This window comes from Rhinolophus sinicus, linkage group LG06, assembly GCF_036562045.2.
Source record: "Rhinolophus sinicus isolate RSC01 linkage group LG06, ASM3656204v1, whole genome shotgun sequence".
NCBI lineage: Eukaryota > Metazoa > Chordata > Mammalia > Chiroptera > Rhinolophidae > Rhinolophus > Rhinolophus sinicus.
In genome coordinates, this window is record NC_133756.1 from 93,232,058 (window position 1) to 93,246,604 (window position 14,547).

General features: G+C 38.5%; 2 protein-coding genes across 9 annotated transcripts in view; one reads left to right on the forward strand and one right to left on the reverse strand.

Moving 5' to 3' along the window:
• Positions 1–13,423, reverse strand: part of AASDHPPT (aminoadipate-semialdehyde dehydrogenase-phosphopantetheinyl transferase) — a 66,580-nt gene extending 53,157 nt beyond the window's left edge. For 2 of the 7 annotated variants that reach the window (XM_074335536.1, XM_074335538.1), the window contains exons 1-2: positions 13,083–13,423; positions 11,229–11,454 (exon numbers count right to left, since the gene is read on the reverse strand). In XM_074335536.1, coding sequence (XP_074191637.1) covers positions 11,229–11,454; positions 13,083–13,265 — 409 coding nt within the window. In that variant the 5' untranslated portion in view covers positions 13,266–13,423. The remainder of the gene's footprint in view (positions 1–11,228; positions 11,455–13,082) is intronic. The other 5 variants (XM_074335535.1, XM_074335534.1, XM_019747823.2 and 2 more) reach the window with 5 other exon arrangements.
• An 87-nt stretch (positions 13,424–13,510) lies between these two features.
• KBTBD3 (kelch repeat and BTB domain containing 3) overlaps positions 13,511–14,547 on the forward strand; it is a 29,598-nt gene continuing 28,561 nt past the window's right edge. For both annotated transcript variants that reach the window (XM_074335532.1, XM_019747820.2), the window contains exon 1: positions 13,511–13,673. The gene's annotated coding sequence lies outside the window, so the exon portion shown is untranslated. The remainder of the gene's footprint in view (positions 13,674–14,547) is intronic.

The following is a 14,547-nucleotide window of genomic DNA, read 5'->3' on the forward strand; positions in this document are numbered from 1 at the left end:
TCTGCACCATTATTTTCTAGAAAACCTCTTGAAGGCAGTCCCTCTACCAATTCTGTTAACATTGCTTGTCTACTCTAATTCCAATTCCCATTTCTAAAATACCCAACTTCAAAAACTTGCCATTCTTAACTGGTTGACTACAACTCTAAAAAGGGACAGATAGCCAACATAGTACGTCTAGAAAAAAAAAAAAGTCAAATCCCCTGGTATTTAATAACTAACTCACCCCCCGAGAATTCAACAATTAGAAATCCCATTATGATTATTCATTTTAAAAATACCCAGGTGTTGGATGCTGGAAATATCATGATGAGCAAAACAGACATGGTCCTTCATAGGGAGTTTACAGTTTCTCCTAGAGTAACCACCTACCTTTCCCATACTTATCTCAAGGGTAGAAAATATTAAGAGCCATTTCTCCCATGAAATTAAGATTCCCTCACCATAATAGTCAAAACAGTCTCCTCTTGCTTAGCCAGAAACTGTATCTAATGTCCCTACAATAATATGTAATCCAATAGTTCAAGACAAAGATCCTCACTTATTTTCAAGTTCATTACACTCATTTATCTATCTCTACTCCTTAACCCTCTACTCTTCTCAAGAAGAATAATTTTTCAATCCATTTTATGAATTTAATTAATGTCTACTGTTTGTTTGTATTTGTTCATATAAACATTAAAAGATTATTTCCTAAAAGTAGCCCAGCAAAGCTATAAAGTCATTTCATGGAACATCAATGAAATATTAAATTGTGATCTTATAAGTCCCAGAGCAGAAGATTCTTACCCTTTTGGGGATATGAACCCCTTTGATAATCTGGTGCTTATTCCTCAACACTTTCCTTAAGGCCCTTAATAAAAACTGTCTTGTAAAAATGCAAGCCTCACTAGTACATACTGGCTTGACAAATTATACACTAAACAAACTAAAGCAAGCAAGTTTGTAAAATGATTAAAGTAAATCTGAAGATTTTAAATACTGGGAGCACTATATCTACATAAATATGAACTGTTTCCTCTTGACTAGATTCTGGCACAAACAGTGTAAATATAATAACAACAATGGTAAGAACAGTTATCTTGGATTTGGAAGACAGCATTATATACTGGTGGTGCCAAAAAAACGTATGCAAGTGGACACTTTGGTCAACGTTGCTCAAGGAGTAGTTCACCATAATCAGAAACGTCTGGACGCTGATGGTAACCACTTTGAGCACCTCTTGTAATTGCAGAAATCAAATGTGACTTGTATTCATCTTTTGTTATCAGTATATATTAAGCATTACAATTTTAATACAGTGTTCCTTTCTTAAAATGTGTATTTTGAGTGGAACTGCAGTTTAAACAGAATACCAACCAAAAAGCCTAAAATTTAAAAAGATATGCTTCTTGTCATCTATAGTGTCATTTTATTTGCTGATTTCTTCAAGTTATAATTTCATAACCTTCAAGAAGCCCTCTGATTTTTAACTAAATATGATGGGGCAATCAAGGAAAATAATTTAAATATGCATGCTAATAAAAAACGAACTGATAAACATAAAAAGCAATCTAGCACAATCACTGGAAAGCAATCATGTAACTGATTATGTACAGCTAAAACTACCTGATGTGAGAGTGTTTTCACATACTTTTGAGAGTATCTTATCTATTCCACAAAATAAGAGGCTTCACAGCAACAGAAAAAGATGATTCAGCCAAAGGGAAACAGCGCCACACTGTGGCATTATGCTGAAAATACACAGTGGTTGAGTATTCCTAAGTATTTAGTTTATCTAGGAAATGGGAATTAAAAAAAAAATCAGTACGAAATATCAGAATAATAATACATTTATCCCTCAAGCTATCTGAAGACAGAATAATTAGACACCTAAGTTGGAAAATCCTCCTAATACCATCACGTATTCATGTCCATTACAATCTTCATTTTAATCATTCTATCACACATGTAAGAACGTTTACGTATAACACGTAAGACAAAATGACAAAACTTATATAGAGCCACTAACCAAGTTTTCAAAAACCATAAACTCCATCTTATAGCTTAAACTTTAGGGAAAGCAGTGTTAGATATTAAATAAGTGTTCTGCAATATCAACTAATCGACGTCATACAGCAACCAGGTTATTAAACATACTTTAATAACCTACAACAAAATAATTTATAGTCAACACCCTTAGCTGCTACTGCAAGCCTATGGAAAAGTAAGAAAATCCTTCTAACCTCAGAACCTGAAAGCCCACCTATATCCATTTCTCTCCAAAACAAGGTCAGCGACACACACACACACACACAGCATCTCAGTTTAAGTTCACCACTCTTAAACAAAAGGGGCCAGTTATTTCAGGGGGGAGTTGAGCAATGTCTGTGTGCTTCAAGGTAATAAAATTTAGCTTTGAATAATAAATCATTAGAAATTCTAGTAGTTTCATTTTCTAAGTACTGGACTACATATACTCTTGCTTGCATGGGAAGTTACAGTCTTCTAAAATTTGAGGTAATATATACACAATAATGCTTGACTTATTAGCTCACTTGTTCAGAAATTTATCCAGATACAAACCCAAAATCAAACAAAAATGTCTGAGTTACTAATACAGGTTTCAAAAAATACATGCATAAAGCCTGTAGTATGTTACTGACAAAGGAGCTCTTTAAGCCCTCAGTGCAAGTGGCTCAAAGCAGAAAAAGCACTAGGTTGAAATATGAACCTATAGAGTTACACCTATGCATGAAACTCTCCACTTAGGCAGTCCTGAACTGCAGTGCTCTTGTGTTTATTTAAATGTTGCATTTGTCAATAAGTACACTTATCAATATACACAAGAAAATGGCCTAGAGGACACGGGGTACTTGGCAGCAAATGTGTTCAAGTAAAGGGAAGGACTCCAAAAGCAGGGTAGAGGAGCAAAGGGTGGGGCCACCCTGAGGGGCCAGAGAACAGAGCAGGGAGCCACAGGATTAGCCTCAGGCCACCACAACTAACATAAATTGCTCTGCTGGGTTTCATACTTCCTTGGGGCTCAACTTCTCCCTTTTGAAATGGGAATGTCTATTCTATGCCTGTTCCACCACTGTATTTTAGAAACAGGTGATTTGCTCTCAAATTTTATAGGTTCACTGATGGAAAAGGAATTCTTTCCCACAATGGATCACCCATACCTGATTTAGATGATTCAGGTGAGGAGAGATTTGCAACTTTTTGAGTTGACATTTAGATGAGACTTTGGACTTAAATGCTGGAAAAGGTTAAGACTTAGAATGCTGGGATGCAGTGAATTGATTTTGTGTGGGTGGATGTAAATCTGGGGCGGTGGGCAGGCAGAGGATGGACTATACTGGGTTGAATGGTATCTCCCAAAGTTAATGCCTACCCAGAACCTCAAAATGTGACCTTAACTTGGAAATAGTCTTTGCTAGTGTAATCAAGTTAAGATGACATCATACTAAATTAGGGTGGGCTCTATTATCCAATGACTGGTGTCCTTATACGGAAAAACATTTAGACACACAGAATATAGGGGGAAAGACCATGTGAAGATTAAGGTAGAATTGAAGTGACACGGGTACACGCCAACGAATGCCAAGGATAGCCAGGAAACTAGGGAGAGGCAAAGGAGTCTTCCCGGGAACCTTCAGAGGCAGCATGGCCCTGTAAACACCTTAACTGATTCTAGCCTTCAGAACTGTCAGGTAATACATTTCAGTTGTTTTTAAGACACCAAGTCTGTGGTAATTTGATAGGAGCCCTAGGAAACTAATACACACATGAATACAATTTAACATATATACAGACACTTACACATTCTTAAAAGTTTAGTGTTATGCCCCCGGTGTCAAATATTAAAATCCTGGCTCCATCACTTCTTTCCTGTTATTTATTTACCATTTCTATGGCTTTTTCTTAAGCTATACAATAGGGATAGACTGGGTAGATTAAGGAACAAACATGTGAAATGCAAGGAACTATTAAGTACTTAATGTTTGCTATAAAGTTGTAGTAGTTATTATTGTTATATGTATAGCCTCTTTTGCGAACTGTTTTATCAAATTTTTTATTCATTCATCAAGTCTTAAGTGGTTTTCCTATCAATACTTACAGAGCGTTTTATGTATTAACAATACTAACCTTTATCTGGCATATTTGCCACAAATATATTCCCTGGTCTGTAAGAAAAGCTTTACTGTGAAATCAATTACATCTGCTGACTTTGTGATTTCTTGCTCTTTTAAGCTTAAAAGGTATCCTTCTTTAAGAAGTTTGACCAAACATACAATTCTATTGTGTTCTAGTAATTGTTATTAAAACCTAACTTTATACTGTTGTATAGTATGAGACAAGGATCTAATAATGGCTTTCTGATTATTTCACTCATAAAAAATGTGGATTGGTTACAATCTTTTTCTTTGTTGGCTCTGTAAATTACATCGAATACAGTGTTTCCTAAATATTAATATGTCTAACAATCATCTGGGAAATTGTTTCAATACAGCATCCCTGGTTGCATCTCAGAAATTCTGGTTCAGTGGGTCTGAGGTTGTTTCAAGGAACCTGTACTGTTAATAAGCATCCTGGGCGCTTTTAATATCCTGATCACCATTCTAGAAACAGCATTCAATACATATAACAGTAACAAGTACCACAATAACCTTAAGAGATGACATTTATTAAGTACTTAATAATTCCATGCACTTTACATGTTTATTCCTAATCTACCCAACACTGGTGGTGGTGGAACTGTTTAGCCGTCAGGATGCAAAACATACTATGTACATGTACACACAAATTCTAAAGGAATTAAAGATTTGAATGTAAAAAAAAAATTACAATTTTTGAATAAAATCTAGGAGACTCCATAACCTTCAAGTGGGAGGAAATCTTTTAAGAGTTTGATTTTTTTTCCCCTAACAAGACAGAATTTAGAATTTATCAAGGAAAAGATAAGTATATTTAATTAAATAAAAAATAAAATTCATATAGCAAAAAAAATAACCAAAACCAAAAGATAATAAATACCGGATTCTTAACTCTTCTAGTTGTCTATTCTTTTACTAACAGCACATCTTTTGTTTACAATGCCTAATATAAGTTTTAAAAAATGGTAAGGCAAGTTCCCTCTCACTGTGTTTTTCATACTTTTCTTAGCTATCAGTTCCTCCGTAAAAACTTTAAATACATTTAACTCAGTTCCACAGAACTTGTCATAGATTTTTGAACTTGCAATTTCTTTAACAGATGGTCAATAAAACCTAATATTGAGAGGACACACATTTTACAGTGCCTAATTACATGGGTTTTGTAGTATGGGTTTCAAATACATGATCTTCTCCTGTTAGTTACTGTAAGTCACCTTAAAGCAGGATAGGTAGCCTAGGAAATTGACAACCCCCTCCAGGATACAACCCGAGTTGTCTCACTGGTTACACAAGTAACAAGTGACTGTATCTAGCATCTGCAGCTGAAGAAAAACAAGAACCATTTCATCCAGCAAGGATAATAATCCCTATAATTTACCTGGGACCTGATCTTGAGCTAATTTTAGTGTCATTTGCATTGCGGTTATTATAACTCCCATGATGCACCTGACACCATGACAGTTCTGGAGGAACCAAATAAAGAAGAAAAAACGGGAAATGGAGGGTCCCGCACAGAGGTGAATGAACCAAGTCAATGGGATGTCACCAATTCCCGCCCTGGGAGGGATAAAAAAAAACAAACCTGGATCATGACTTCCTTGGTGTGACTTTCTAAGTTCACCTGCACTTTCCTCCCAAGTGTGCACTTTCGTGTTCAATAAATCGCTTTTGCTTTTTCCTGCATCTGTTTCACTCCTGAATTCTTTCTTGTGTGGAGACGAGAACCTGGTCACTGCTGCTCCGGGTTGAGTCCTCTCCTGGACATCCCCATGAGCCTCCGGCAACAACCTTGGGTAAGTGTCTTAACTATTCTATATGATAATAGTACAGTTAACCCTTAAACATGGGTGTGAACTGCGCATGTCTGTTTACATGTGGATTTTTCCCAATAAATATAGTCGATCCTCCGTCCCCAGCTGCACATCTGTTGATTCAAACAACTGCAGACTGAAAACAGTATTTTCGATCTGAGGTTGGAAATCCATGAATGCAGAGGGCTGACTGTAGCATTGTTCTACACCATTTTACATAAGGGACTTGACCATCTGCAGATTTTGGTAACTGCAAGGGGTCCAGGAACCAACGATCCGCAGATATCAAAGGATGACTAGTTAAGTTTTGGGGGAGTCAAAAGTTATACATGGATATTCAACTGCATGAGAGGTCAGTGCCCTTAACCCCCGTGTTGTTCAAGGGTTGACTGTACTTACGTCCTAGGCTTAAGTGGATGAAATAAGTTAACATATATAAGACATTTAACATAATGTCACACAGGTAGGAGTCGTTCAATAAATACTAGTTCTATATTGTGACCCCACTCAAATCCTCTGTACAATGGAATAGACCCATCCAGTAACTGGAAAGGGGGATCACTCCTTGCCAGTAAAGGCCTGGTTTTTCAGTCAGGAGTCCAGTACAAAGGGAAGTGTGACTTATTAAGCTACGTACAGGCTCTAAATCTCCAAGCTGGGGGCAAAAAAAAATGCTTTAAGCACTTCCTGCAAAATGCAGATGTAGACGAATGTAGATCAGCCCAGATAGAAATGATAGCGGAATAGATTGCATCAGGAGCAACAAAGCTGAAACTTGAATCTGAGGAAAACTGAATCTCTTGAGAAGACTCAAGAGAAGAAATATTGTTAATCTTAACCCACTGATGAGAACAGTTTATATTCTAACTAGTATCTAATATGTATACCGTTTTCCATTGTGGTTGTGTACCCAATTTTTTCATTTTTCAACAAATTTAGTATTTTAAGTGAAATTGAGAACTACCATTTGTACATTTAACAAGTAATTTATTGTGCACCTACTATGTCCTACACCCTGTTAGGTACTAGGTATATTGTGGCAAAAACAAGACAAGCATGGTTCCTGAACTTATCTAATGAGGGAGAACAGCTAATAATCAAATAACCAAATTACAGTTACAAATGAGAAGGGCTGAGAAGGAGGTCAGGAAAGTCCTTGCTGAGAAGGTACCTGCTACTTCTCATTCTTCTGGTCTCAGGTACTCAAGGAAACTGTGGGAGAACAGAAGGATCAGTTCTGCAATGACCTTGAACAAGAAAGTTTGCTACATTCACCATGGTAATAAAAGATGAGTGTAGACAGAAAATAGTGAACGAAGAGAGGAGCTGAAATACAAATGGAGAGATAAATGAGTAAGATGATAGGGGTCATATTAAAGGGATTAGATTTTATGAAGAAACAACCTACCTATGAGTTTTAAGAAAATTGCTGTAGGTTTGTTTAAAGACTACTCCAACTCTGTATAAAGAATGTATTAACTAACTAGGTGAGGACAAAAGTAAAAAGGGGGAACCAAATAGAAAGTCATTAAAATTAGTGCAGGAGATGGTAAAGTGGAAGGAGACAAGAAATAGGCCCCACGACCTCCCTAGATATCACATAATACCGCCACTTAATTATACTTACTATACTTACTTTATGTAACAGTTGTTCTAGAAAATAGTTCTATTATACAATCATTTCAAAACTATAAATTAGTATTAAATCTCAAAATATTGACTCATTTTATGCTGACAATATCCAGCAAAGTTATAATAAAAATGTAAAACCATGGGGAAAACTATTTCAGTCTTTCCCCAAATTTAAATCTTAATTTTTATATTGTATCTACCTGATCTAGCCTTATTTTATAAATATGGGAACAAAACTGAACACTTCATAAAACTATGTGCTTTTACACTTATGATATGTAAATAAACGGTAGGTAAAATTAGAAAACAAAACAACAAAAAAAACCCACCAAAATTTCCCAACTGGGTACAGTAAATTATAATGATTATGTACAAAACACCTGTCCCTCCAGGGTTAGGAATGTATTACATTGGCCGTTTACTTATACTAGGGTCCCCAATGTCTTATAATCCCTGTTCTCTAGGCATTCGTTAAATATTTATTGAGTGCCTACTTTTGTATAAGGTTACTTTCTCCGTTAAGCAAAGAATAAAGTGGTAGTTGCAATAATCTCCTTAATTGTGGGCATCAGGCTAGGAGGAAGAAACCCAAAGCTTCCTAGATCCATTATTATATTCTCTCCTGCCCTGTCAAAGCACCAACAGAACTGGGAGAGGGAGGGAAATGATTGGCACCTAGCAGAAACGGCTTATGTGAGGGCCGGCCTGGTGGCTCAGGCGGTTAGAGCTCCATGCTCCCAACTCCTAAGGCTGCCGGTTCGATTCCCATATGGGCCAGTGGGCTCTCAACCACAAGGCTGCCAGTTCAACTCCTCGAGTGGGCTCTGCCCCCTGCAACTAAGGTTGAACACGGCACCCTGAGCTGAGCTGCCTCCCGGATGGTTCAGTTGTTGGTTGGAGCGTGTCCTCTCAACCACAAGGTTGCCAGTAGACTCCCGCAAGGGATGGTGGGCTGTGCCCCCTGCAACTAGCAACGGCAACTGGACCTGGAGCTGAGCTGCGCCCTCCACAACTAAGACTGAAAGAACAACAACTTGAAGCTGAACAGAACCCTCCACAACTAAGATTGAAAGGACAACAACTTGACTTGGAGAAAAGTCCTGGAAGTGCACACTGTTCCCCAATAAAGTCCTGTTCCCCTTCCGAATAAAAAAAAAAGAGAAATGGCTTATGTGACAAGGAAAGACTCCACAAACTCCTACATTTACCTGCTGACCAAATGGGAGCAACAGAACTGAGTTTTTCAATATACTAATGATCCCCCCAAAGACTGACTCCATCTAAGAATTGACAATCTAATAAAAATGTCCAGTACGAAGTACAACACTTCTCTTGCTACTATCCTAGGCTTTATACTCCCATCATTTAGCAACTCTTGGGAACATCCCTTGCTCAATTTCCTCACTTACTCTGATACGCAGAGCAATTCAAATGAATCTCCAGTGAAGTAAACTAGTGTCTACTTCTCACCCTCACTGAGAATTGATGCTGTGTCCATTCATACTTCCGAAATTCATGACACAATAATACTAGTGACAACTGGAAAGTATCTCTTGACCTGTATTTTACTGAATATATCATAGCTTTTTGGCAATGAACCAGCCAAATAGGAAAAGGTCTCGGTTCTGTCATTAGTCAAATAAGATTAATAAAAATTGAAGGGAAAATATCTTAAAATACAATTAACAGGAAACTGAATCTTCAATTAATGTTCAACTGCCTTCCTGTCATTTACTAAAAGTTTAAATTAGTAATTACTTATTTATCCAGGATTGACCAAAGCCAACATTGTCCATCAAGGCAATTGGTAATAAAATCTGTCTCACAGACATAATTTCCAGATATCAACCTGATGAGCCAACCATTACTGTATATGCTGACTCCATTCTACAGAGCAATGGCCTCTGATAATTTCTGACTTTAGGAAAAGTTCATTAAGAACAGCAGAAAACTATGAAAGCATATGGGCTCACTCCCATGCTCACTCTGAACACTCTATAGCAGAGGTTCTTTCAGAATAAGCCTTTTATGACCCTGTTGAAAACCAGATCCTCTCCTTAGAAAAATGCACATGTGCACACAAAATACAGCAATTTCAAGAGGGTAAAAGAAAATGACTTGATGCTTATCCAGGAACTTAGGTCAAGAACCCCGGTTATTGCTAGTAGAGCCTCCTTCTGAGCACAGAATAGAGTTGGAATAGAAAGGTTTATCAGCAGATCAGAAAAATTAGCTGGTGGGAAAATTCAAGGTAACGACACTGGCAGCAAAAGTGAGAGATGAAATTCACAGCCATACTCTGAAGCCTTACTACATACAGCAGCAGAGTGTTCATTCTGCTTTATGACCTAAGTAAGGTGTGCTAAGAAATGTGCTAGTGACCAAACTCAGATATAGCTAACTAGTTCCTGCTCTCATGTGGCTTGTAAGGACCAGGGGAAAGACAATCATCCTGATAAATAATTACAAACTGTGGTATGTTATTAGAATGAAGAAAATGTATTTTATGAGCTCCTACAACAAAAGACTCTAGCTCAGTCTTCCCTAAAAGGATTGAAAGGTAATCAGTAAATAAGTTACCTATGCAGAAATGGGGTTCAGCGATAAAGTTAATACAAATCTTCCAGACCAAGGGAAACATAAGCAAAGAATCAGAGGTTGAGGCATTGTCTAGATTAGGAAGTTGCACTATGAAATTAGGGAGATGATGGTTCTCTTACAACAGCTTTCTTTTTGGCCTCTTACTTATCTTTTGATAAAAACAATAGTATATTCATTTTAGGGTGGTTGGGATGATTAAATCAGAGAATATATGTAAAGCACTTAGTAAAATGCCTTAGCACAGAATAAATGCTCACTAAATGTTAGTGAAGATGAAAATCACAGTTAAGAGAACCTGTGTTCTAGTGAAATTGCCTGGGCATACTCAACCCCACAATGAATGTTAGTAGTTTCTACAGCCACCAATTACAAATTTCTAAGGCAAAATATAGCCGCTTACATATTTTAATAATTACTTGCTCTTCATTTGTACTTATGTAAATGTGTTACAAAGAGCTGTATTTAGATATTGCATAAACATGTTTGTTATCTCTTCCTAAAAACAGTAACTTTATCATTGAGATTTTTTTAAACAAACCAACAACTTACTGATGAACTGATACAAACTTCAAGTGAAACAAAGGTCTTACAATATAATTACTGTTTTTGAATAGAATGCTACTCAAAGTTGACCCAAGTCCAATTCGATTTAACATCAACTATTTAAATAAAAGACAAAATGAGCTGCTGAAAAACTGTTCTCTACAAAACTTAAGTCTTTGAAAATAGTTTCAGTTAGTCTTACATAACAAGCTGAGGTATAATTCAAAAAAAAATCTTTACCTTTTCTCTTTGCCTCTAAGCAAAGCATTATGTGACTCCCCCCCAGCAATGGAGAATCTATCCTTTATGGAGAAGTCTGTTAATTAAAGTCAAAGAAATACACGCTTTTCAGATATATGCTGAGATACATTACCTTTGAGTGCTGAGCACATTTTTCCTATACTTAAATATCTACAACAATCTCCTGGCCTGAGATTACTCAATAGGTAAGCACTGAGACAAGAAGATACTTAACTCTTGTACTACAAAAATGCAGCATTACCTGGAAAACTAGTTTTCATTATATCGATTCCAACTTGTAGCTCAGGTTCAGCAGCAAGTACAGCATAATCCCCTTGATGAGAGATGTTAAAGTTGAAATTGGGGTAAGGATTCAATGAGTCTTTTGCAAGAACTGGCTTTCCTTTTGCAGTTCTTTGCAAACGAATATTATTCCAAGGGATATTCAATTTCTCTGCAACTAACTTCCTTATCATCAGACGACCAGCCTGTTAAGTAAACAAAACATCTGGTGTGTAGAGGTTCACTGCTTGTAACATACAAAGTCTATTTTTGTGGTTCCTGAAATATTCATTTTTAAAAGTTTTTAAGAGTACATATGTATTAAATAAACTGCATTAAGATTTAAGCAATGCTCAAGAAGTCAGAAGAAAAAGCTCAAGTCCCTCGTTAGTAATTCCCTCAACAGGTAACCAGTTAACCAGTAGGCATCCTTCCAGTCTTTTCTCTAAGTAACTAAATATATGTTCATTTGCATATGGTTTTGCTGTCTATCTACATATAAGAGATCCTACCATACATAGTATTCTACCATGTATAACCTTTTTAACTTGTGTTGGTGATTATTTCATATCTGTACATAACCGTCTGGTCTGTGCACTTTTAACTATGGCCTAGTATTTCATAGTATCAAGAGACTACTACTTGAATGACTTCCATTATTGGACATTTTAGGCTGGCTCTAGTTTTGCTAATTATAAAAAATTCTCCAGTGAGCAACCCTACCTACATCTTTGTGCATATATGCAAGTATTTATAGACCCTACATACCCATCATTCAGTTTTAACAATTAGCTATGCATGGCTTATCTTTTTTTCACATGTATCCCATCCACTCTCTCCCACCTCCACCTAATAATTAAGAAATTACTGAAGTCACACAAAAATACCCAAGAGTATAAGATGACAAAGTATACACTATTTTGCAAAATACCTTTCAAGTTTTTTTCAACTCTAACATTTAGAAACTGCAACATTTTGAATTCCACAATTTCTTATAATCTATAAAAAATAATTTCTTGCAATTTATAAAAAATATTCGCCAATATGCCTTCAAAAATTATCAGCTGCATTTCAGATGAAAAGGTGTTTCAATATAGAGACAATTCCAAGAAACGACTGCCTTTGAAGTGGGTTAATTACAGGCTGTTTCAAATAGCACTAGATAGAAATTTTGAAATCCAATTTTCCATTTGTTACTTAAAAATATATAACTAAAATAAAGTATTCTATTTAAAATACCCTTTCTCAAGCTATCTAGTCAGGAAAGTATGCCTGGAATTGCATCCTCCCTGGACTTCAATTTCACTGGTAAAGGTCGCTGGTTTAGGTCTCTTCCAGTTCCATGATGTGCGAGGATAAACGAAGTCAGACCGTCAGTATTTTCGGGGGCCTTCCACGTACAGGGTGCCCTTGGAGAGTGGTGGGATATTTAATTGGCAGACTAAGCACGTGAAATGGGTCCACGCAAAGAAAAAATAAACTTGGTAACATAAATAAAAATGTAAAAACATTCATTATGGGAAAAAAGCCAATTACTTCTTAGGCCTTCCCTACACCTATTTTATGGTTTCACAGGATCTCTATTTTCAATTACAACGGGGGAGGGGCTCATTTTTACAGCAATCGAGGCCTCCGAAGCGACTACAAAGGCCGTGGAGACCAGGCCGTACGCACAAACTCAGCAGCGCCAACCACTCTCGTTCGGGGCCGACCAAGCGTGGGCTAGAACGCGGGAGTCGACGCTAGAATGGGGGCGGTGAGGTCTCCACAGTCTGGCCCACCTCCCCCGACATCTGCTTTCTCGGCTCAAAATACCAAAGACCTGTAGTAGTACCATGGCTGCCTTAGCGTCCCGGGCAAAGACGAACTGGCCAATGCGCTCCTTCTCCTCGGGCTGGATCGATCGCACCGCCAGCAGCCATTCGGCTCGGCTCGGCAGCCAAGTGCCGCAGGAAAAGGCCCAGCGCACACCCTCCATTGCTGGTACAAAGAAGAACCGCTGGGCAAGGAAAACCATATACTGAAAACGAACCTCGCCGCCACCTCAAGCCTGATGGCGCGGACACTCACGTGGCCCCACCCCCTTCTTCCCAGCGCCTGTGCGGAAGGGGCGGGGCGCCGCGCTACGACTACGAGCACGTTGCCCATCGGAGAGCCCTCACTTCCCGCCCCCAATACCGCCACATCCTCCTCTAAGAAAAGGCAGCTGGTGGCTGAGACGGAGACCCGCCTCTGCGCTCTGCGGCAACGTATGACGTCATGGGGCGGGGCTTCGGCGGCGAGCGGAGGGTGGGACCAAGGCCACGAGCCGGATAGTTACGCCATTCACACATGGAGAAGTGCTAACGGGACAGCTGTGCTAGCCAATCGCAATCAGTGCTCCGAAGGGAGACTAGGGTGGAGTCTTCGGATACTGCAGTTGCAGGTGGGTGATCTCTGGGGTCTTTGGGAAAAATGGGACAATAGTCTTATTCTTGGGGACTAGTATCGGCCCCTATAACCCACAATCCACAGAAGAAAGGATTCCCTTGGCTTCGGCAGCCTCTGCCGCTCTTTCGTGTTCTGGAACGGGAGAGGTTTCCGCCGCTGGGAGGGGACTGCATGGTGCCCCTGGAGTTGAGCTTCGAGGCGTCCCTGAGTTGCCTTCCTGTCCTTACCCTCAGACCCTTCGGTTTAATCCCACCGCTCATCTAGGACACTAACTACTCTCCCTAGCAGTCGCCCATCCTGAAACCCGCCTTCGAAGGCTGGGGCCCAGACACTGCTCCTAGTGCGGGGCGCCGGCCCCGCCTGAATCCCAGGCTGCCTGAGAGCCGCTGGGCTAATGCTGACCCTTTGTTGTGGCCATCAAGTGATCCAGGTGTTGTTTTGCCTTACCGAGCTTGGACCAGAGCCCTAGGGAGAAAACTGAGGATTCTATTGTTGAGACAACAGTGGTTCCACCATATCATAGGTGCTTGCTCTAAAAGCAGCAGAACCAAGTTAAATAACTTCAGCAGCCCTTCAGAGTTACTCTGTGCCTTTGCTTGCTACGTTTCCCCCTAAAATAAGACCTAGACGACAATCAGCTCTAATGCGTCTTCTGGAGCACAAATTATAAGACTCGATATTATATTATTATACCCGGTCTTATTTTACTATAATTTACTTATAGTAAATTATACTATACAGTAATTATAGTAATATATAAATTATACTATATAATAATTTACTTATAAGTAAATTATAGTAAAATAAGACCGGGTATAATGTAATATATAATTAATATAATATAGTAAAATAAGACCAGGTCTTATATT